The 24383-nt window shown below is 42.3% G+C and overlaps 2 protein-coding genes across 5 annotated transcripts; one reads left to right on the top strand and one right to left on the bottom strand.

Annotated features, from left to right (window-relative positions):
- The first annotated feature begins 469 nt into the window (after positions 1 to 469).
- zgc:114041 (uncharacterized protein LOC574425 homolog) lies at positions 470 to 4499 on the top strand. 4 transcript variants are annotated; one of them, XM_035785147.2, is made up of 5 exons: positions 470 to 918; positions 2091 to 2171; positions 2373 to 2516; positions 2954 to 3742; positions 3894 to 4499. In XM_035785147.2, the coding sequence occupies exons 2-5, from the start codon at positions 2147 to 2149 to the stop codon at positions 4064 to 4066; spliced, it is 1131 nt and encodes a 376-aa protein (XP_035641040.1). In that variant the 5' UTR covers positions 470 to 918; positions 2091 to 2146; the 3' UTR covers positions 4067 to 4499. The 4 variants fall into 4 exon arrangements, with proteins under 4 accessions (XP_035641040.1, XP_035641038.1, XP_035641039.1 ...); XM_035785145.2 differs by having other exon boundaries at positions 472 to 918; positions 1947 to 2171; XM_035785146.2 differs by lacking the exon at positions 470 to 918 and adding an exon at positions 958 to 1178 and having other exon boundaries at positions 1947 to 2171.
- Positions 4500 to 4971: 472 nt separating this feature from the next.
- Positions 4972 to 21704, bottom strand: LOC118393015 (glycine dehydrogenase (decarboxylating), mitochondrial-like). The gene is made up of 25 exons (XM_052461354.1): positions 21319 to 21704; positions 21066 to 21144; positions 18551 to 18686; positions 17835 to 17999; positions 17372 to 17449; positions 17128 to 17275; positions 16726 to 16922; positions 16404 to 16500; positions 16107 to 16212; positions 15776 to 15915; positions 15244 to 15324; positions 15022 to 15119; positions 13210 to 13294; positions 13002 to 13043; positions 12506 to 12648; positions 12036 to 12111; positions 10886 to 11011; positions 10522 to 10671; positions 8941 to 9053; positions 8567 to 8708; positions 7982 to 8093; positions 7250 to 7345; positions 6951 to 7123; positions 6401 to 6481; positions 4972 to 6229 (listed from the first exon to the last, which is right to left on the bottom strand). Exons 1-25 carry the CDS (start codon positions 21601 to 21603, stop codon positions 6089 to 6091), a joined length of 3090 nt encoding a protein of 1029 aa, XP_052317314.1. The 5' UTR covers positions 21604 to 21704; the 3' UTR covers positions 4972 to 6088.
- Between the last annotated feature and the right edge of the window lie 2679 nt (positions 21705 to 24383).

Below are 24383 nucleotides of genomic sequence, written 5' to 3'. Positions count from 1 at the left end.
GAGGCTGCGTTCCCCATTGCCTGTCTCGCCGGCTCAGCTTAAACCCCGATGGCCTAACAGGAAGACCTTCGCTGAGAGGGACAAACGTCTGAAACAAACGCAAACTGGAGACTTTAATCGGAGACCCCGTGCTAAGGAGTGGCCAGAGCTGACCAAAGGTCAACGTGTGTGGATTACAAACTCAAAGACACCAGCAATAGTGCTGAGGAAAGCGGATGCCCCATGCTCCTATGTGGTGGACACAGGCTCAGAAGAGGTACGAAGGAACAAAACACACCTCAGAGCTCTTCCAGATCTACCAGCCACACAGAAAATGCACAAAAAAGAGGGTGAAGGAGAGAGAATGCTCACAGAGCCACAAGCACACCCAAAACGAGATGTGAAGCCACCAGAGTGGCTGAAAGACTATGTTACGTGAAGAGAAAACATACTGTTGGGGACCATATCCAGCAAAAATAGACTGTACCTAAGTTAATGCTCATACTGTGTGATTTTAATGCTTTCATACTGTTTCAGGATGGGAAGTAGCATGTTAGAGAATACTACTGGTTTCCAAATTGCATTTCAGTTATGCTTCAGTGGTTATGCATGTTGAGTTCTTGTTCATGGGAGAGGGGAAGATGTAGTAGGATGTCCCTTGGGGGTATCCGTACCTATGTAGGACATGTGAGGTTCAGGTGAATAAACAGGCTGGAGCTAGAATTTCGTTGTCGCGCGTCCTTATTTTAGATCATACTACAGTCGTGACTTACATAATGAGCATGAGCTCGAAGGGGAGTGTCCAACTCCGACATGTATATATAGAAGACCTTCCCGCGCTGAAATAGAAATGACGATATGGCCGGTAGAAGAGAACAGAAATATCTCCCAATGAACCAGGAGGAGAAGAGCAGGAAGTGAGGAGGCTACGATCCAGTCGTGAGTGATACTCAATTTCTTTATTCCATGCTTGCGTTGAGTTTTCAGAACGGTTAGCAGGATAAATACTGTCAATTTAGACATAAAAAAGGCAGAATGACTAGACATGATGCAAGTGCCGTAACTGCTGTTATCTCATTGCGAGGAAGAATAGATATTGTGGATCGATGCATTGTATCACAAGTGGTGCGGATCGTCATTGCTTGGTTTGCAGTGCAAGTCCACTACGTGCGGTCATTCGCGTGAACAACCGAGAAGCTGTGAGTTTAGAGCGCCGATGGACACGACTTAATAGTCAGAAATTCAGAAACGGTCATCATGCTCAGAAATGCATTCAGGCAGACAAGCTGAAGTTCTTAAGAACGTTTTTCATACTCTATGTCAACCTTGTCTCGGAGCATTTCGTATTATTCTGTACATGTTAGGAATTTGCTAAACATATGTTACTAATTCTAGCTAGCGGAGTAACGTTAGCTAGCTCCCTAATGTTAGCTAGGTTAGGCTTTAGGGTTAAGTATTAGGTGACGAGTTAGTTAGGGGAAGGGTTAACTAACATGATAAGTAGTTGCATGTGATGCGCTTCGAACTCTCAGCCTTTGGGTTGCTTGACTTTTCGTATATGTCCAACCCTCCTTTTGTTTTTGCCTTAAGTAACCATCTGTCTAATGTAACCTATCATACTAAATGGAGCGTGTTGGATTTACATACAGAATAATACAAATGCTCTGAGACCAGGTTGCAACTAAGTGTATTTGTGTCCACGAAATGAGTCCCTTTCGCATGCCTTTGACATAAGTAGAAATTGTGCGCAAATATTGCATTTTGAAAGCCTGTTATATTAAAAAAGGCACTTAATTTAATATCTACAGTTTTTTTTTGGGGGGGGGGCAAGATTCGTTTTTTATTAAATTGAACATGTGCTCTTTATGACGATGTCAAAATGATATGAAATAAAGTGGTGGCTCCACCCATTTACTGACCACATTGCAGCAGTGAACATATGCCTACTGTACATATGTTCTTCGAAGGCTGTAGAGCTGTGATGCAGAGCCCTGGTATGAAGGCCGGTGGCCCCCCTGATGGGGGCTATGGATGGGTGGTGGTCACCTCAGCCTTCTTTATCATGGGCCTCACTACAGGCGTCCTTAAGAACTTCGGCCTATTCTTCCTAGAGATCCAGAACCACTTTGGAGTCCTCACCAGCACCACCTCATGGGTCACCTCCACTATGATAGTCATGTTTCACTTGGGAGGTAAGTGAGGGGAAACTTGTCTTGTTTACATTGCAGTTTAACTTCTATTTCATTATTCAACTGAAATGTGTTGCATGGTTATAGAGCATTATAAGTTGGACAAATAAACAAACCCGCTCAAGCAACTAGAGACCAGGTTGACATTTTGTTGTAGTAACCACTAGAACAATCCACTCTGGTTCCTGTAATAATTTGTCTCAGCCCCAGTTGCCAGTGTCCTGAGCATGCACTGTACCCAGAGGGCAGTCATCATGACGGGAGGGCTCCTCAGTGCTTCAGGGATGATCCTGGCGTCTCTCGACCTCAGTCTTCCATGGATGTATCTCAGCATTGGCGTACTGCAAGGTAGGGTTGAGGGCTCCCCAAGTGGGGGAAAAGAAATGTAACATTTAAGAACAGTTTACATTTGTGTGTTCCCAGGGTGATAAAGTTACTTCTTTTTTTTTTTTGTCGATGACCAATCACAGGAGACGATGATCACCAACCCATAAAACTTACTGTACCAGTACAGTTAAAATAATCAGTTAGAGGAAAACAAAAGGCATTACCTCAAGTGATTTATGATTTCAGGAGTTTGAGAAAATAGAACTGAAATGGTCATCCCTGAGGGTAAACAATCCTGATGAGTTTTGCCTTGTGACCCCAACCAGAACACATTGTAACTGAACTTGGTGTAGTTATTGATTAGCTATATTGGCTCATTAAATGTGAGCACATACACATGTATTACATTTAGTAACAGACCAACACAGAGCCTAGATTTATCTTCGCTTTATTTTTAGGTTTGGGACTTTCATTTTCCTGGTTACCAGCCAACAGCATAGTGAGCCACTACTTCCTGAAGTGGCGTCCCATAGCGTACGCCATAGCCAGCTCCGGGGAGTGTGTTTTCGCCATGGTGTTCAGTCCTTTTTTCCAGTGGCTCATCGAGGTCTACACCTGGCAGGGAGCTCTGCTCGTCATAGGGAGCCTTCAGCTCAACCTCTGTGTCTGTGGAGCCCTCATGAGACCTCTTGAATCCAAACCCCATAATCACACAAAGCCAAATAAGGACGACCACCAGGACTCCAAAGCTGATGATGACCCGACACCAAAAAAGCTAAGCTTCCAGTGGACGTTGCTAAGGAAACCAGAATTGCTGCTCTACATCCTGTTTGCCATTTTTGCTGCTGCAGGATTTTTCATCCCACCTCTATTTGTGGTTCCCTATGCCACCAGCCTGGGATTGAAGAACTACTGGGCGGCGTCCATCCTGTCTGTGCTGGCATTGGCTGACCTGCTTGGTCGTCTGGCCTGTGGTTGGCTGGCCAACCTGAGGCTGGTGAGGAACTTACAACTGCTGACAATGGTTGTCACCATGTTGGGGGTAGTGCTACTGCTGCTGCCCATTGGCAAGGACTACTCAGTCCTTCTGGTCTTCTCCTCGCTCTATGGTTTTCTGTTTGGCTGCGTTGTAGCCATCCATGTGACGTCTATTGTGGACATAGTGGGCCTGGAGAGGTTCGACAGCGGCCTGGGACTCTTCATGCTTTTTAGAAGTATCGGGGGCTTCATTGGTCCACCTGCTGCAGGTGAGATGGGGTGAAATTACAATGTTGACATGCACTAACTGAAATTGCACCCATTTTCACTTTGCATGAACTAAGCTTTTAATCAGTGAAGCTACTGGTTTATTCATCCAGGGCAGCAGTTTGTGGGCTCAAATTTCTTCTCTTTGCACAGGTTGGCTGGTTGACCTGGACAAAGACTTTGGTGCATGCTTCTACCTGTCTGGATTGGTTCTCATCCTATCTGGTGTGTTTGTGGTGCTGGTGGACCGGCTTGTCGAGCGGAAGGTGAAACCGAGCTACTCAGGCCTTTGCCTACAAGATGGGAGTGAAGCTGGTTGTTCGTGAGAGAAACTGCAAATAATGTTACTCTGTTTCAGGGGATATGGCAGTTGTTTGCAGTTCATGAGCTCTTGGGATGGCTTCATTCTGAGCTTGTATCACCAAGTCAGGGTTTTATCTATATTAAGCTGCGTCACAGGAGTAAGTAATGGAGGGTGTTGACATTATACCTGGTCATTCACCATTTGTGAAGTTCCCCGTTTACATATGTTTGACCAGGTTGTACAGTAGTTATCACTTTTAATGCCTACCATGATGTATTTGAATGTTCACTGATTTGTCTTGAAATTGTCTGTTATATACTTGGCATATAGTATACCTGTATGAACATCTAAAGTTATTTTTGTTTCAATATCTGGTGCAATGCATATTAAATGTTTTTTTGGTTAGTCCTGCTGCTAACACCTATGCTGAGGCACATAATGTGAGTAAAGTTAAGTACTTTCGATGTGCCGTTTTACCCATACATTAACTGGAATGTAATGTGCTATAGAGTTAATGATCAATGTTATTTATCCCCTTTACACAATAGAAAATTGCACATGGCAATCTAGTACTGGTGCTGTGGCTCAGCACTTCACATGTCACCAGTGCCTTATCTTCAATAGACTCTATTCAAGTATATCAAGCTTCATGGTTGTGCAAATTCCTTCCATCCACATCAAAGATTGTCAACTGTTGCCACACCGTTTAGTCCTCCCCTTATAACGGTGTTTCTGAAATAATGATCAGTTTGTTTCAAAAGCTGAATGTCTTCTGTGGCTTTTAAACCTTCCTTCACTGCCACTGGATGCAATGAAACCACCCAACTTTAAAATCCAACAAATTACATGCAGCTGTTGCAAGTTAAAACACTTGACTGTGATATTGCCTAGACTAAATCCCCCCCTCCAAATATAACAAGACATAAATACAAGGGTACTTTTGCACCCATCAAGTTTTTATTTTTGCAATCGAATAAAAAAACGGTGGCTGTACAATGGCACAAATCTGCACCTTTTATCCCAATGGGTATGAGTCAATTGTCTAGGGCACAATCGCTCTCCTCTGATCCTGAAGTTGATTTGCTACCATTTCACTTACACACTAACCAAACCAAATGCTAGTCATTTGTGAGAACAATGGTGTGTGTGTGACTGGAACTGATGCTCAAGTTTGCAAGCTCTTCAAATTGAGTCTCATACATGGTGTTGAATGAGTTGCAAAAATTACCTCAATCACAAGTCGATGTGTAATTTAATCACGCATACAGGCTGTAGCTCTTACAAGTTCCGTTTTGGGTCTAACAATCTTTACGTTGGTATTCACCACAGCACTTTAAAGTCGTGCACCCACAACTGTTCCCAGTTGGACATTAAGTCAATGTATTTGAGGCTAAGGAAAGATGATCACCCAATAGGATTAACAAAAGGAATGAACTTCCTTGGGGTTCACATGCCATGTCCATAGACAGAACTGAAGTCTTTCTTTGAACTAATACTTAAAGCCCAATTAGTTTGATAAATTGATGTTCTTCAATGTTACCTTAGTCTGTTTTGGAAATATTTTAATGTCGAAATGTATTAGTGTCTCAGAACAAATCATGTGAGAACGTTATTGGTGTTTAACATTCACATCTAGGTGGCAGTATTTCCTTATGTGGAAAAGAAATGACTGAAGTCTACTTCAAACTGAACAAGAAAAGATTGACAATGTTCAATACAACTATTTTCCTTAAAGATCATTAGAACTATCCATAATTCCTATCAAGACTAGTATAAGTGACTAGGCAAAAGTGTCAATACACATTTTAAACATTTTCATGCACAGAACACAGCAAATATTAACAAAACCCTACAACTTGATCTACGTGTCTGTGCGGCTCGCTACTTTAGAGCATAAAAACGTCATGAAGGGAGAGTCAAGGCAACTATTTGTACAACAGAAAAGAGTTGAGGCACATTGAAATACAGAAACTACAGTGGGCGATACAACTCAATGGATTTTCAGAATTTGGAAGTGTGACGACTGGTATAACGGAGACGTTTGTCATGAGGAAGCTCTCTTCTCCTCGTATGGTGACTCATACACATCCATGGGGGGGCAGGTGCAGACCAGGTGCTGGTCACCGTAGATATCGTCAATCCTGGATATAGATGGCCAGAATTTGGTCTCGGGCCTCACAAATGGCTGGAAATGGGGAAAGTGAGTTTACCTTGTTAACAGTTTGTAATTAGAAAGAGTAAGGTGTAAAGATTTTGCTAACGCTGATGTAAACATGTTGACATTCACATGAATCATGAAAACAACTATTTTTAGTGGAGTTGGTAGTGTGTGATGTTTTCCAGAGGAAAGACTCACCAGGGGGAAAGCTGCATACTCCCTGGAGTAGGGCCTGTCCCAGGTAGAGGAGGTGATGCTTGCCAGGGAGTGAGGTGCCATCTGTGGACACAGACCCCAGTCAACACCTATTTTAGCTGGTCTGGTGACGTAAAGCAACTCATGCTACATTTTAGGTGCCACCACTAAAAGCACAGATTTATGCTCAATAGCACTATAATAAAAGGTTGTCCATATCACAGTGGTATTTCTTAAACAGTCTAGTGAAAATCTTGCTTTTTAAGTTCATACTCTAAACTCCAACCCCAAATAATGTTTACTGTCCTATTCTCGTATGTGCCCAAACCATACATAAAAAATAATTACACTTCAGAAACCCCATCTCAAAACAGACAGTTTCAAAAATGCTTGCCATTTCCTCAGAGGATGTCAACAACACAAAACAGTTAAGTTGAAACTAACACCGATTTGACTTAGTAAAATTGCTATGAGTTTAATGACCACTGTATGTAGCTGATTACATGGCTTGACATGCAATTTGTTAGTTGTCTGAGTCAGGCCAGTGACGTACCTTCAATGGGTTAATGCGGGCATCCATCCTGCCTTCCTCGATATCTGCTATTTCCTGTCTGATTCCCATCAGCGAGTCACAGAAGCGGTCCATCTCTGCCTTGTCCTCCGACTCAGTGGGCTCGATCATCAGGGTTCCTGCCACGGGCCACGACATGGTGGGGGCATGGAAACCTGACCAGGGTCAGACACACAGGGGGATGAGAAGGCTCACGGGTAAATTCAATAAAACTATTCCTATTTTTTTAACTTAGAGTAAGCCCAACTATCCGTTAATGCAGTGTGTGTGTTCCAGCTCACCGTAATCCTGCAGCCTTTTCGCCACATCCACCGCTTCAATGTTTGCAGATTTCTTGAATGGCCTCACATCCAAAATAAATTCATGAGCACAAAAGCCTGTAGACCAAAACAAATCGGTGTTAAAGCAACATGTTGCTAGTGTTGGCTAATTACTGAAGGACTTTATAAAGTGATGTAATCAAAAGCTAAATGTTTACTTTTATTTGAGAGTGTGACCGTCCATTACAAATGGAATGTGGTTCCAAGTGACAGATGCAAAGTTATTAAAGTTTAGGAACAAAATCTAAGAAGATCATCTGGCAATAATTGTATGATCTTCTGTGTAGAAAAGATCATTGCTTTCAGTGATTGTGTTCTTTTTCCCTCCAGTCAGATTTGGTGACTGGTCCCGTCCACTCTGTTTTAAGTCCTGTGCAGCTTGTGCATATCGTAGAGGGAAAAAGACACGTACGTGTTCCTGCGAGTCTTAGCTTTCAGGAATGGGGTCATAATAGCTTATAGCTCCAACTATTCAAAAATGTGAACCACATTTGTAGGAAGTAAAACAGACTGCTCTGTTTGTCCCGACCGCTTTTAGCAGATATCAAAAGATTACTCATGTACCCGTGGTTCTATGAACTAAATGGCACATTAGTTTCTCGCGACCCCATTTTAAATCAAGAAATCCGACAAGGTCATGACCCCTAGTTTGGAAAACGCTGCCATATGGGGTGAATAGGAACTACCACTCACCTTTCCTGCCTTTGAAGAGGATTTTGTAGTGGCTCTCCAGTCTCTTGGCCATATAGTTGGCATTCAGGATAGCCACCTCTGTGGCGTGAACCAGCCCCTTGGCTCCCATCATCTACACAGTAGGATACAAGGTCATGGTCTATATCGATATGTACTCAACTGTTGTCGCTGCTTTCGTTGCATGTTTTCTCTGCATTTGCCTAGAAAGACAATTTGAGTATCCTGAATAACACTATTCTAACAAATCTATCATTATTGACATTCCATGGCACTGAACCATAAGATGCATGTTGGCATGTAATGTCATGACTTGTATACTGGAGGCAGCTCTGCAGTGGTCACAAGCTGGCATAGCCACAAAGTCATAGAATCTGATTTTAAACCTAACATTAATCACACTGTTAATCCTGATGCCTAACCTTAAATTAAAGACCAAAAACCACATTTTGGTTTCCATTACATTTTCACAATATCGCCAATATTTACTTTGCATCTGGCCAATCTAGCAGACATCACTCAGTTCTTCCTCCAAGCCAATATTCATGACAAACATCAACCTGCTCTTAGGATAGATGTAGTACTGACCTTGATGTAAGCCCAGGAGATGGGCAGGATGGCACTGGAGCCCCAGGGGGCAGCACTGATGGTGCCCAGGGAGCTGGACATGTTGCCTGCTGACATTAAGACCACTGGGTGGCTAGGCAGGAACGGGGCGAGGTGCTCCTTCCTGTTTAACATACACAACTCGATTTAAAGTCAAAAGTAATTACTTGTCCACTTTTTTAAAAAAAGTTTTTTTTTTTTTGCACTAATACTTAGTGAGTAGCGTTTCCTGACCAGGAAAAAAAACCTCCACATTTATAATGGATTTGGCCAGACATGGATCCGCTTTGGGCAGGTTGAGATCTGCTTTGGGCAGGTTGAGTTTGTGCTTAGCCCATCAATGTGCATTCACGTACACTCCAATAGGTCCCATCCCTGGTCCTCCGCCTCCGTGGGGGATACAGAAGGTCTTGTGGAGGTTCAAGTGAGAGACGTCAGATCCATAGTCACCAGGACGACACAAGCCCACCTGTAGAGTAGAGAGCAGACCAGGTAGGAGAGAGCGGTGATGACAATGTGGTAGAAAGGCAATTCTCCAAAGTTACTCATTTGCAGAAGAGGGCGCTACTGTACTCTGGGGGTAAAATGCATTAGACCTGAGTTCAAAAATATTCCAATTGAATAGCTCAAATACACTACATGACCAAAAGTATGTGGACACCTGCTCAGGGGACATCTCATTCCAAAATCATGGGCATTAATATAGAGTTGGTCCCACCTTTGCTGCTACAACATCCTCCACTCTTCTGGGAAGGCTTTCCACAAGATGTTGGGACATACAGGGACTTGCTTCCATTCAGACACAAGAGCATTAAAGGTTGGGCACTGATGTTGGGCGATTAAGGCTAGCTCGCAGTCGGTACTCCAATTCATCCCAAAGATGTTCGATGGGGTTGAGGTCAAGGCTCTGTGCAGGTCAGTCAAGTTCTTGCACACCAATTGACAAACCATTTCTGTATGGACCTCATTTTGTGCACTGTCATGCTGAAACGTCCTACCCCAAACTGTTGCCACAAAGTTGGAAGCACAGAATTCACTAGAATGTAATTGTATAATGTAGCGTGAAGATTTCCCTTCACTGGAACTAACCACTTCAGCAGACTCTTGGCATTGCGCAAGGGGATCTTAGGCTTGTGTGGCTGCTCGGCCATGGAACCCATTCCATGAAGCACCCGACGGACAGTTCTTCTGTTCACATTGCTTCCAGAGGCAGTTAGTAACTAACTACTGAATGTTGTAACCAGGGACAGACATTTTTTTTTACACTACGCGTACTCTGTGGTCCTGTTCTGTGAGCTTGTGGGGCATACCACTTTGCGGCTGAGCCATTGTTGCTCATAGACATTTCCACTTCACAATAACAGCACTTACAGTTGACCGGGGCAGCTCTAAGCAGAGCAGAAATTTGACAAATGGACTTGTTGGAAAGGAGGCATTCTATGACAGTGCCACGTTGAAAGTCACTGAGCTCTTCAGTATGGGCCATTCTACTGCCAATGTTTGTTTATGGAGATTACATGGCTGTGTGCTCAATTATATACGCCGGTCAGCAACAGATGTGGCTGAAATAGCCAAATCCACTAATTTGAAGGGATGGCCATGTAGTGTATTTATGCTTCAGAATGGCAGTTCCTGTTTTGGCGGGAAATACTGGCTTACCAGGAGAGAAAAGTGATTTATTCTCAGGATGGAACATTTGTAAAATACTGAAAATATTCAACCATACGCTGTAGAATAGTGCAATCCCTGAGACGCTTGTAAAAAATATATACATACTTTCACAAGGTTCTTTCAAATACACTTCTGTAATATGACTCAATATTCAAATAATGGGTCCATGATTCAATTAACATCTGGATAAGTAACCCAATTTTTTTTTTTTTTACCAAAACAGATCTTTCTACAGTTTTAGTACACAGCTTATACTCTTCTCTCACCTGTGCGTTCATATTAGCACCATCCAGGTAGACCTGTCCTCCGTTCTGGTGGATGAGATTGCAGACATCATCAATGCTCTCCTCAAACACACCAAAAGTGGAGGGGTATGTGATCATCATGGCTGCCAGGTTAGCCTTGTGTTTGTCCACCTGAGAGGGGAATAATGTGTTAGTCTGTGACTCTGCAACATGACAGTCCACTTTTAAGGGGGGTAATTGACTGCCAATTACACTACCAGTACATAGTGAGTGACCTGACTGTCGGGCCATCATGTTCCTCAATGATTTTTTTAGTGCGGCTGGTTAGATTGAAAGGCTACTCTAATAGAATCAGATTAGCAGAATCACTCCAACCAGCTCTTACCAGTGCCTTGAGATTTGCCATGTCAATGTTGCCATCCTTGTCCACCTCCACCACCTGCACCTTCATGCCAGCCATCTGGGCACTGGCCGGGTTGGTACCATGGGCTGACTTGGGAATCAGACAAACCTGAGCAAAAGGAAAATATCAGAAACAGTTGCACTCAGACCATCAAAGTAAAAGAGAGAATTAAGACTCAACAAATCAACCATTAGATATGCAATCACACAGCCTTAAGATTTCGAAGCACAAATCTACAATTGACATCAAACATGATTTAAAATAGGTCTTCCAATTATTTTATCCCTTTTATAAGGAGACTTATTTTGACATTTTGCAATATTGTCACACAAGGTCACCAAGACCTGTGTGTTTGTTGGGTAACGTTTACATTTCCCCCCTAACAGGAAAAACAAACTGAGCTCAATCTATTTTGCCCATGACTTGCAGTTCACAAAAAACACCAAATATGGGATCTTGGAATCAAGTAACTTCCAGACAGTGTGGTATTTTCTGTCCCTTATTTGCACAACTGTGGACCTTGACTGTTTCAAGAGCTCACACCACTATCAAAGAAGTGCTTATAATAGTAAAAAAAATAAAGGCCAAATTAGAAAACTGGAAAGCTACTTGAACGAGCATTCTTATCTTCGGTCACTGTTCTATCATATTCCCATCACCAGATGTACTCAAATCACTTCAACCCAGCACATTGTGACACTTGGGGCCTTTCAAAGTTACTGTAGAAGTATCCAAAACAACCCTCTTCTTCAGATAGAGCTTTTCCAATACAATGCATGTTGACAAACAAGTGATTGTACTTAAAATGAGTCCCTTTATGGCTTTACATGTGATAAATTTGTAAGTCGCTCTGGATAAGAGCGTCTGCTAAATGACTTAAATGTAAATGTAATAAATTATTGTAGGTGGGTCTAAGTATCATGTATTACATACAGGTTGTTTACAGGGAAATGGGTGACCTCAGCAAACTTTCAGACTGAAAATGAATTAGAGTCATTTGTAGTACACAAACCCCAACATGTACTTTGATCTAATGTTATAACAATTAACCAAGTTTGGGTTATTTTGATTCTACAGGGCCTAGCATGTGTGCTAGAAAAGATGTGTTTAGTTTCATCAGAACCATACTTACTGTTCTATGGGCCTCTCCTTTAGAGTTCAGGTAGGCTTTGATGGCAGCGAGGCCAGCGTATTCTCCCTGAGCACCACTGAAAGACGAGGTTATACAGTCTTAATGTACCAGACATGCTCACAGACACATGCTCCCAGTGAAGTCTCAGCATAATCAAAACGTGCCGAGTTCAAAGGTAAGTCTATATGAGCGTCATAGTAACTGTAAAGGAAAAGCATGGAATAAGAATAACCAGGCCGCTATCTTTCCAGGCCAATGTAGCACGATGTGCTTTTCATCAGCCCCATTTATACTGATAAGTGGGGGACTTGGAACCATAGTTATCAGCCACAAACTGAGTTATATGATCAAATAAAATGTGTAACAGAGGGTGACAGGGAAATCACGCTCGGATGAGGAGTCTGGGAAACTGAAATCCCAGTTGGTCATGAATAACCCACACTGAATATTGCTGTCAGTGAGGGGCTTACCTGTTGGGTTGGAAGGAGATCTTGTCATAGCCAGTCACCTCACAGAGATCCTTCTCCAGCTGCCTGAAGAGCTGCTGATAACCCTCAGCCTGGTCCAGGGGACAGAAGGGGTGAAGGTTGGCAAACTCCTTCCAGGTGATGGGCTAAAAACAGTGGGAAAGAGAGAACAAAGGGAGAAATATGGGAAATGACAGTCAGCGATGTCCTTATGACTTGTACAATTTTTTTGTCTTAAGGTAAGCTAGTGTTTTCACAACACCACCACCATAAGGAGGAGAAAGAAAATATTAATTAATCAGGGTTGGGGTCAAATCGAAGAGTCAATTCAGGAACCGATTTGAATTTAAAAATGGAAACTTAGAATAAATAGCTTTTACTTTCAAGTTTATTGGGAAATCATTGCAAGCTAAAGCCCTTTAATTATTGGTGCAATCTCAGTACTTCCTGAATTGACTGCCTTCTAACCGAATTGACCCCAACCTTGATATTAACTCACCATGAGCTCTGAAGAACTGTTTAGCTTCATTGTGCAGGAACCCTGACATGGAAAACAAAATGGATATTACAAATGGCGTTGGCCGAGAAATCTTTTCAGTAGTTCGTAAGTTTTTAGTATTCAAGACCATGTAAAAAATGCTAAAGTAAAAAAAAAAAAAAAAAAAAAAAAGTAAAAAACATTTCTTCTTTGCTTTCCCATAACTCACCAGTGGGATCATGCTGTGAACCAAAGAGATGTCCTTGTTCTCCAAGCGTTTCATGTAGCGCACAATGTTGGTCTCCGAATGGTAACTGCATGGGATGAAGAATAGGAGTGAATCAAGATTATAAAGATACGTTTTAGGCCTAATGTGTTATTTTTCTTTAAAACCTTAGTGCTTAAACCCTGTATTATCCCTTATACAGTACCAGTCAAAAGTTGACACCTACTCAAACCAGGGTTTTTCTGTATTTTTACTGTGTTCTACATTGTAGAATAGTGAAGACATCAAAACTATGAAATAACACATTTGGAATCATGTAGTAAGCAAAAAAAGTGTGATGAAATTAAATGAAAATATTTTATATTGGCATTCTCTCAACCAGCTTCATGAGGTTGTCACCTGGAATGCATTTCAATTAACAGGTGTGCCTTGTTAATTTGTGTAATTTCTTTCCTTCGTAATGCGTTTGAGCCAATCAGTTGTGTTGTGACAAGGTAAGGGTGGTATACAGAAGATAGCCCTATTTAGTAAAAGACCAAGTCCATATTATGGCAAGAACAGCTCAAATAAGCAAAGAGAAACAACAATAAATCCTTACTTTAAGACAGTCAGTCAATATAGAAAATATCAAGAACTTTGAAAGTTTCTTCAAGTGCAGTCGCAAAAAACAGGAAAGGAAGACCCAGAGTTCTCTGCTGCAGAGGATAAGTTCATTAGAGTTGGCGGCCTCAGAAATTGCAGCCCAAATAAATGCTTCAGAGTTCAAGTAACAGACACATTTCAACATCAACTGCTCAGAGGAAACTGTGAAATCAGGCCTTCATGGCCAAACTGCTGCAAAGAAACCACTACTAAAAGACACCAATAATAAGAGACTTGCTTGGGCCAAGAAACATGAGCAATGGACATTAGACGGTGGAAATGTGTCCAAATTGCATCCAAATTGCAATTTTGGGTTTCAATCGCTGTGTCTTTGTGAGATGCAGAGTAAGAGAACGGATGATCTCTGCATGTGTGGTTCCCACCGTGAAGTATGGAGGAGGTGTGATGGTGCTTTGCTGGGGACCCGGTCTGATTTATTTAGAATTCAAGGCACACATAATCAGCATGGCTCCCACAGCATTATTTGTTAGCATTATTATCATTTGTTTTTCAACAGGACAATGATCCAATACAACTCCAGGCTGTATAAGGGCAACTTTTTGACCAAGGAGGAGAGTGAGTGCTGCATCAGATGACCTGGCCTCCACAATCACCCAACCTCAACCCAAATGATATGGTTTGGGATGAGTTGGACCACAGCCTGAAAGAAAAGTAGCCAATAAGTGCTCAGCATGTGGGAACTGTTGGAAAAGCATTCCAGGTGAAGCTGGTTGAGAGAATGTCAAGTGTGCAAAGCAAAGGGTGGCTACTTTGAAGAATCTAAAATATATTTTTGTTTAACACTTTTGTTTACTACATGAACCCATATGTGTTGTTTCATAGTTTTGAGCTCTTCACTATTTTTCTACAATGTAGAAAATAATAAAATAAAGAAAAACCCTTGAATGAGTAGGTGTGTCCAAACTTTCTACTGGTACTGCATGTGTAACAACCTTATGCTATCAGTGCAAGGAATGATTCTACCAAGCATCAATCTGAGTTTGGGACAACAAAGACAATAATCACGGAACGTCACCTAATGTCTCTCACCAGTCTGGTGTCATACTGATAATACTATAATCACTGAGAACACGTCATCAACAGTTACGGCATAACAAGCTCATCCTTATTACGGCAAATATTGTAATATTTAGCAGCTACAAACAGACCAACCTGTTGAAGACTGTGTGAACAAGGTACTTGCTGGTCCTCTTGAAAGGACTACCCATAATGCCTTTCACCCTTTCACCCATCTTCTCAGCAATCAGCTCCTGTAAATTGAGATTTAAATTCAATTTGATATTTGTCCTATGGCTTCAAGACGGACCTTTGCACGCTCTTAAGAAAGCAATGCTGAATATATGCATTATCTTATTCCATTGAAAGCAAACGTACCGCTGAGGATTCACATCCAAAGACCCAGAGCAGATCGTCCAAGTCCCTCTCAGTCACGGTCTCATCCAGAGACACACCTAACTTGGTAAACAAATAAATAACTTCAACCAAAAGTCAACTGGTCTGAGAGATTTACATGGTTAACAAAACATCACGCCAGGGTCAGCCTAAATGAAACACCGCCCTTATTTGAAGTGTTTCTAAAAATCCCCTTTACGAAAAATGAATGTTTCCGAAAACAATTGGAACCATTTTCCTGTTTGACTGCTAGATTATGACACCGCCACTGTGGAGTTCTGTGGAGGGGGTCTTAATATGAGTGCATCTATGCTTATGTGTGCTTTAATGACAATGTATTCTAACACAGAACCCAAAACGGCTGCGCGCACCATCGTGCATACATTTATTTTGTCCCCCATCACCAAACGCGATCACGACACGCTGGTTAAAATATCAAAACAAACTGACGACATGGGAACACTGAGTGGATGTATATGTAACTTGTTCCCAAACTGTATCTGTTACTACTCACCACTCCCTCACTGTAGACACGCAGATTGATCTCCCTTTGGACAGCCCTCTCCAGGATGTCCTTGGCTGCCACACTGCAGCCAACCTTCAGCGTGTCGAAGAACATCTCACTGTGCAGCCTGTGTCCGGCCCGCTTCAGACCTGATACAAAAGGAGGGAGAGAGGCATTTCTAAAAACTCAAAGAATACATTTGTAAATCATCTGAAAATAAGCTATGCTACCATTGTCTTTCTCAATGCACCCTTATAGTTTAAATTAGCTAACTATTGATTGATCGTAAAAGTTGTGACGTAAAAATGGATCAGTGCAGTCAGGGTGTCAGAGGACATACCTTCAGCCAGTATCAGTGCAGCATTGTGTGTCCTCTCAGCAATGTGCTTTAAGCCTTGGGGTCCATGATACACCCCAAACATGGCTGCCATGTTGGCCAGCAGAGCCTGAAAGACAGATACATTTGAAGGTGAGAAACTTTCTTTTCAAAAAAACAAATATTAATAATTCATAAATGAAGACAACCACTCCATTGAGATTTTTAACACAAACAAACTTTCATAAGAGATGAATACACCAAGGTAACAATCCTGTCCTGGGGCAAAGAGTGTTGGTATTAAGGGGGGGGGTACAGTACCTGTGCAGTACAGATGTTACTGGTGGCCTTGTCTCTACGTATGTGCTGCTCTCTGGTCTGCAGAGCCAGACGGTACACCTCCTTACCAGCTGCATCCCTGCAGACAAACAAGGGACATTTCAAACCAATGTGCATTGAGATAGTCTTTATGTATATGTGCATTCTGTATGTATATGTGCATTCTGTATATTTCAGTCTTTTCCACTGTGAGCAAGAACTCTATGAAGTCAATCAACATGTTTATAAAGCCCAACATTGAACAATCTCAAGAGATCTGACTTCCATTCTGAACAGGGCCCATGTGAATCTTAAGGGCTCTCACCTGGTCACTCCCACCATCCTGCCAGGCATCATCCTGACCAGGTTTTCTTTGACAGAGAAGAAGGCAGCGTGGGGACCACCGTAGCAGAGTGGTACTCCGAACCTCTGGGAGCTGCCCAGGGCGATGTCCACCCCAAACTCTCCAGGGGGGCGCAGCACACACAGGGCAAGCAGGTCAGTGGCACAGCAAGCCAGAGCCTGCAGGGATGAGAGACAGGGAGTCTTCAAACAAGTCACTTCAGCACCAAACTTGAATCACCACATAATGAGGGGTCCTTTCCTACCAAACGAGGAGCAACAATTCCAAAAGAACACTACCAAACCCCAACCCACATTTACTTTAAGATAGCATCCAAGGTTAATAAACCATTACTACCAATGTCAGACATGGCAGCTCTCTTACCCCTCCCTTGTGAGCGCGGTCCACCAGCGCAGTGAAATCCTCCACTCTGCCGTCGGTGTCTGGGTACTGGAACAGCACACCGCTCACATCCTTCCCACTGAAGTCCATCTCATGAGGCAGCTTCAGCACAGTCTTGACCCCGATGTAGCTGTTGGTCAACAATCAGAGCACCCATAATGAGGATGCTGCTTTTAGTACACAGTTCTAACCTTGGTCTGAGTGAAGCTTTGAAGGATGTCCGTACTTGGCTCTGGTCTGCACCACAGCAATCGTCTGAGGGTGGCATCGTGAGTCGATGTAGAACATCCTTCTCTTGTTCTGTCTGTAGGGAACATAACAAACAATTAAAGATGCAATGTCACTTTTTAGGCAGCCCGACCAAATCCACATAGAAATTCAGTTATAGATCTGTCATTCTCATTTAAAACAAGTCTAAGAAGTACAATGATACAATGATTCTCTACACTATACTTGCTTGTTGTCACAAATTCTGCACATTTTAGGAACCAGGAAATGGATAAGCGATTTCCGCATAGTGCACCTTTAACATGTGTAGGGCCAGGAGTTTTTCATGAAAAAGTAACCTCACCAGGAGAAACTCTGGGCCTTATTTATAGACTATAACTAGACCCTATACATGAACGATACTAAATTAACGACCCTTTAATGGTCAGCCACTATTTCTCTTATGTTTATTCTCCCCTCACCTATGACAGAGCTGCATGGCCTCAGCGGCGGCTGTCGCCTCATCCAGCAGAGAGGCGTTGGCCACAGCCATGCCCGTGATATCACAGATCATGGTCTGATAGTTGAGCAGACTCTCCAGGCGACCCTGAGCCACCTCAGGCTGATAGGGGGTGTACTGTGTCACCCTGAGGAGAACAGGAGACACAGAGAAATGATTACACATTACATGTACTTGCTACGACTGTGATATGTGGTTGTCTCACCTAGCTATCTTAAGATGAATGCACTAATCACTCTGGGTAAATGACTCAAATATTTTTTGGAATGTAAGAATGTATGACAATACAGAGAAAAAAACAAAACTCTTTTTCAAGGAATCGAGATACTAGGGTTAAGTGGGTGGAAGTTAATGAAAATAAAGAAAAAGTCAGTGCTGTCTTGTTTTAAGTTGGACAAAAAACAGATCCCAAGATCCCACATGTGAGGATGTAATTTAATGCAGTGCAAACCTAAACTGGAAACTTGAGCCTCAAGTCAAAATATGTATTTGATTAGGGGCACATTTTTCTGCAATGTAGTAATTAGTGATTTAATGACAAGCAGAAGCCCATACATATATGCACCTTGAGTGCACAATCAAACAGTATATTTCTCTACTGATGGATACAACTTGGCTAGATGCAGAACACATCACAACTCTTTTGTTTTTATGGGTTTGTACCAAAGTGACCGTTACCATCCTGAATTCTCCAGAAGGTTTCTCTGTATAACTGGAGGCACTGAGCAGTTGTAGTAGCCCATTCCGATATAAGACCTCCACACCTTGTTCTTTGATGCAATCTTTTGGAGATGCTCCAAGACTTGATTCTCACCTGCAGAAATAGAAATCACAATTGGCATCACATATATTTGAGGAAAAAGTGCATTAAACAATTATACCCATACATTTTCTGAACAAACCACTCAAACAAATGGGCAGTAACATCATATAGCATCAGATTCACTGTCAAAATGGAGTGGAAAGGAAATTACACTAAACAGCTTTGTGTACTCCACATCACTGTGTCGTGTTCTGTGTGAACTGTATACAACATTTCTGTGCGTGTAGAATGCACTTCCATTTGTGCATCATATTTCTATCTATTGTAGGGGACAATTATGTGCAACATATGGGCCCTTTCCCAAAGGTTAGTAATCTAGCCTAATTCTCCAGTGCTGTAGGGGAGATCAACCAATATACACCTAGACACTGGAATTCCTCAGGCATGCCGTCGCTGCTTAGCAACGCCCTCAGCAAGGAATGGACAATACTACCCCTCTGAATCGAGTGCCCAAAGTACTCTCATTCAGGATGAGCATTTCTATGGTTATTTCTAATGGGGTATACCACCATACGATCAGAAAAAGGTGAACATTTGCAGTTTGAGTTTAGGTGGCAAAGAATTTAACTGTAAATCCATTAAAAAATGCTTGCTTTATGACTCAGCAGCACAAGAGAAGGGTGTTTGGAAATCTAACATTTGACAAAAACAAGTGAAAGCATTATCAGTAGTGGAGGCCAGTGGTTTAGTGTGTGTGTGTGTGGGGGTGGGGGGGGCTACTGTGGAGCTGCACATTTCATTAGAGAGGACAGTTTTCCCATGGTCCCAAAGTTCCTCAAAGCATCAGAAAAGCCTGATTCAGAACCATCCAGCACATCTATTGTTGTGAAGAGAATCCCTTGCTGGCTTTGCAAACCAAGCCCCCCCCACCAAAAGCTGAACAGGCAAAAAGCAGTATAGCCTTCAGTTTGTTCCTTCAGCATGGTTAGCTACATAATGAAACAAGACAGAAAGGAGTGACCGAGGGTGGTCTTAGAACCCCCCCTCGACCTTCTTATTACTTATTAAGCATTGTGAATATTAAGTCAATCAGTTTGCATAACAATAATGTTGGAAAATCCCCAAATAGCAGATAAGTGTTATTTTAGATTTGATCAGTAAGTGTTATTTTATAGCATCTGATCAGTAAGTAGTATATAAGTACACTAGGCCAAGCCTTCATTACCAATTACTTATTCCTCTCACCATGTTGAGCACTGCTGGAATATCAGGATAGTGAAAACAATGACTAATGTAACTGATGCAAAATTATGCAGCAATAATACTAGGGATTTTGACAGCTGAGAGTTTCAATACATGACATTGACACTCCAAAACGAGTAGTTTGTATTACATTGATTATTGTAGAGATGGGTCACTGTTAAGAGTGCATCATCAATGTGGCCTGGTGAGAATATTTTCAAAATAAGAATAATCTTTGATGTGCCTTCGATGAAAATTGTCATCAGCAATACTTGTCTGTTTTCAAATGGCCATATTGGCCATATTGTCAGTTGCTTAAGAACAATGATTTTAATAAATGCAACCCATTACACAGAACAAGGTCAATTAGTAATACAATGTACTGTACTTGTCCAGAATAGTATTTTTATAGACTTGTAAATCTCAAGTGATAACAGTATGAGACTTTAGTCTCTGGTGGAATAATGCAGGGGTTTGCCAGGGAAATATGCCTAGTGAGTGTTTTGTAGACAATAAACTATTATTTATAGTAAGACATTTAAAAGGTCTCCTACTTCTCTTAATCGATTGAAACTCCGTCTGGCTCTTATTAAATGCAACAAAAAGAAATGTATTAAAGTAAGAATACCAACACCCATCAAATTAACCATATTAGGAATTCCATGAAGGTCGTTTACACATGTCATTCGTCTGTGATGTAATGTTAACGCTATAACCAGATTGAACTGGACTTGGGACAGGAGCTCAAGGCTGAACTTTACACTCCAATTGCCATCCTATTAGCATCGGCTTCCCAACAGGAGATTGGTGCTGCTCGTTGAGTTCCGCAAAAACAACTCCAAATATGTTCAAAGGAAGACTTAACCGTGAAGAGGGCTTCACAATAGGAGTGCAACCTACATTTCAGCCAGTCGCTTGCTTGGCTTGATTTACAATGTTAAAAGAAAACTCAGACCAGCAAAATAGGCAGACAAAACATAAATGCAAATAAAACAAATCAAGATTACAATTGACGGGGAAATCAACAACAATAATGAAACGCACTGGAAGAACAAAATCATACCAGAAGCGGAATTTTAACACGATGAATTGCCTCATCGTGTTGTAAAATCCCGCTTCTATATAGAGAACACACACACATCAACAATAACACGTGCTGTTAAAGATGATGAAAGAAGATAAACTTACAGAGAGGATCATCCATTTTCATACTTCTTTGAATACGGATGGATTCTGGAACTGTATCTTCTATCAACTGGGCGATTGACTGTAAAACAATGTATAGATCACAAAAAAACGCACTAAAACTATATACATTGTTGAAAGTTCAGCTGTTTATTACAATAAACATGCAAGAGCGCCTGCAAGGCATTAGATCGACACATTAGCCTACTTTCTGTCCTATCAATTCTCTATTTATCCAAATGTTTGTAAATCTTACCTCAAGTCCAAGAACATCCAGCATCTCCCTTTTCTCCCGTTCGCCTGGACCAATATGTCTCTCTGCAAAATCATCGTGTCTCGGCAGTATTCTGTCTATCTGTCTGGAAGAAGCATAGACTGCAGACATCCGAAGACCGCGGACAGTTACAAAAGCATTGCCGTTTTGGATTCTAGTCTGTAGTTTCCCAAAGAATCGGCTTTGACCAGATATATGTCTGCAAGGTGCATGTGAATTCACCGATTTGGCGAATAGGATCCCCCAAGACTTTGCGCAGCTTTGCATTTTTAACTCACTAAAACAAAAAGCTATTCAAAGAAATCCTTCACACTGCCGACCTCAACTGAATCCCTCAGACATGTGATTTCTCCCAAAGTCTCTGCCATCTACTTCAAACTGCTTAGTTTTTACGCCTGCCCCTTAAAAAATAACTAACCAATCGATAAGAGAAAGGTCGCTGACGCGCTGACGAGCCCCAGTCAAACAGCTGCAGTGAACTTTCTCACGTGCCCGCCCACTGTAAATAAAACGAATCCGCTGCTTTGTATCCGGCGACCATCATCTCCCGCCAGTTAGCTGTCAGTTGGAGCGAAGATGTTGTGGTTTGTATTAATTCAAATGTATTACATGTTTACGGCCATAGCAAGAGCGCTCGAAACGTCATGCCGATGCAGTATGCTTGTGCATGTGTAGGGGAATCGTCTAAGTAAGTAAACAGTGCAATCCCATGAGGTATAAAATGTGTTTTAAATCTTTATCTCATTGATTTTATTTCCATTATTTTGTCATGTGCCCTCCTTGGATAATATTCACAGGGCCACCAGGAGGCATTGTATTATGCTGGTTGATGTAGGGTACCTTAATTATCCAGTTATTTTTAATATTTGTTGAAAGCAATATAATGATGGAACTATCTTGCCTGATGGATAGTGCCTGCCGTGCCATGACAGAAATTGTGAAGGGGTAAGAAAGGTAACATAGAATGTTGTTTTAGAATGGAGGTCACATTGAAGCCAAGCCTCTTACTACCTTTTTGGCAATCTGGACCATATTCAGTATTGTTGACATCTTTGCAATAATGTTTCTGAATTAAACAATTATAAAATACTTTGAGCAAAGATTAACTGAGAATGGAGGCTGTTTGCAACATATTATAAAAAATATTATATTAAATTACTGGAGGGGTTATATCATATACCCTCAAAGTTCCCAAATGGGGTGAAAATCTCAGGGAGAAATCCAAAACCAGTCTAATTGGAATCAATGGCATTAGAGCCATAGAGGATGCATTTCCTGCTTGTACATATGCAGGGAAATAAAAGCATGGCATGTGATGTATCAGAAATTATGTAAGGGAATTATAGTCAGCCTAAAATATTATCATATAATTATGCATACAGTTTATACCAATTTTCAATATAAATAGCCTAGAAATATACAGTACCATTAAAAAGTTTGGGGTCACTTAGAAATGTCCTTGTTTTTGAAAGAAAAGCTTTTTTTGTCCATTAAAATAACATCAAATTGATCAGAAATACAGTGTAGACATTGTTAATGTTGTGAATGACTATTGTAGTTGGAAACGGCAGATTATTATAATTTTTTTTAATGGAATGTCTACATAGGCGTACAGAGGCCCATTATCAGCAACCATCTGTTATGCAGGTGAGTGAGGACCCAAAAGCGTTTTAACAGAAACAGAGTCTTTTAATGTCCAAACACAGGGAAGACATATATCCTCTTCGGATGTATTGATTGACAAAATAGACAACCCGCAGAGAGGGCGACAAATAAATCATAAAGTCCTCTGATCCTTACAGGAGAGTCCCCTTCTAGCAGCAGAGGAGAATAGCAGGGTTAGCGGCAACAGACTGCTGGTCTCTCCGGGTAGGCGCGGGTTGTAGAGGACAGAGGTACCTGATTACACGTAGCATCTAATGAAGAGGCAGATTACGACAGGACGGGACAAGGGTGAAGCAAACGAGAATCTGACAAAGACAGAAGCAGAAACAGAGAGAGAAATAGAGACCTAATCAGAGGGAAAAAAGGGAACAGGTGGGAGAGAGTAAACGACGTAGTTAGAGGAGATGAGGAACAGCTGGGGGAAGGAAAGGGAGAGAAAGTAACCTAATACGACCAGCAGGGGGAAACGAAGTGAAGAGAAAGAACAGGAACAAGACATAACATGACAATACATGACAGTACCCCCCCACTCACCGAGCGCCTCCTGGCGCACTCGAGGAGGAAACCTGGCGGCAACGGAGGAAATCATCGATCAGCGAACGGTCCAGTACGTCCCTAGATGGAACCCAACTCCTTTCCTCAGGACCGTACCCCTCCCAATCCACAAGGTACTGATGACCACGGCCCCGAGGACGCATGTCCAAAATCTTACGGACCCTGTAGATAGGTGCGCCCTCGACAAGGATGGGGGGGGGAGGGAAGACGAACGGGGGCGCGAAGAAATGGCTTAACACAGGAGACATGGAAGACCGGGTGGACGCGACGAAGATGTCGCGGAAGAAGAAGTCGCACTGCGACAGGATTAATGACCTGAGAAATACGGAACGGACCAATGAACCGCGGGGTCAACTTGCGAGAAGCTGTCTTAAGGGGAAGGTTTTGAGTGGAGAGCCATACTCTCTGACCGCGACAATATCTAGGACTCTTAGTCCTACGCTTGTTAGCGGCTCTCACAGTCTGCGCCCTATAACGGCAAAGTGCAGACCTGACCCTCTTCCAGGTGCGCTCACAACGTTGGACAAAAGCCTGAGCGGAGGGGACGCTGGACTCGGCGAGCTGGGACGAGAACAGAGGAGGCTGGTACCCGAGGCTACTCTGAAAAGGAGATAGCCCGGTCGCAGACGAAGGAAGCGAGTTGTGAGCGTATTCTGCCCAGGGGAGCTGTTCTGCCCAAGACGCAGGGTTACGAAAAGACAGACTGCGTAAGATGCGACCAATAGTCTGATTGGCCCGTTCTGCTTGACCGTTAGACTGGGGGTGAAAACCGGAAGAGAGACTGACGGAAGCCCCAATCAAACGGCAAAACTCCCTCCAAAATAGAG

Source organism: Oncorhynchus keta, chromosome 14 (assembly GCF_023373465.1).
Source record: "Oncorhynchus keta strain PuntledgeMale-10-30-2019 chromosome 14, Oket_V2, whole genome shotgun sequence".
NCBI lineage: Eukaryota > Metazoa > Chordata > Actinopteri > Salmoniformes > Salmonidae > Oncorhynchus > Oncorhynchus keta.
This window is presented reverse-complemented; position numbering and strand designations above follow the sequence as displayed.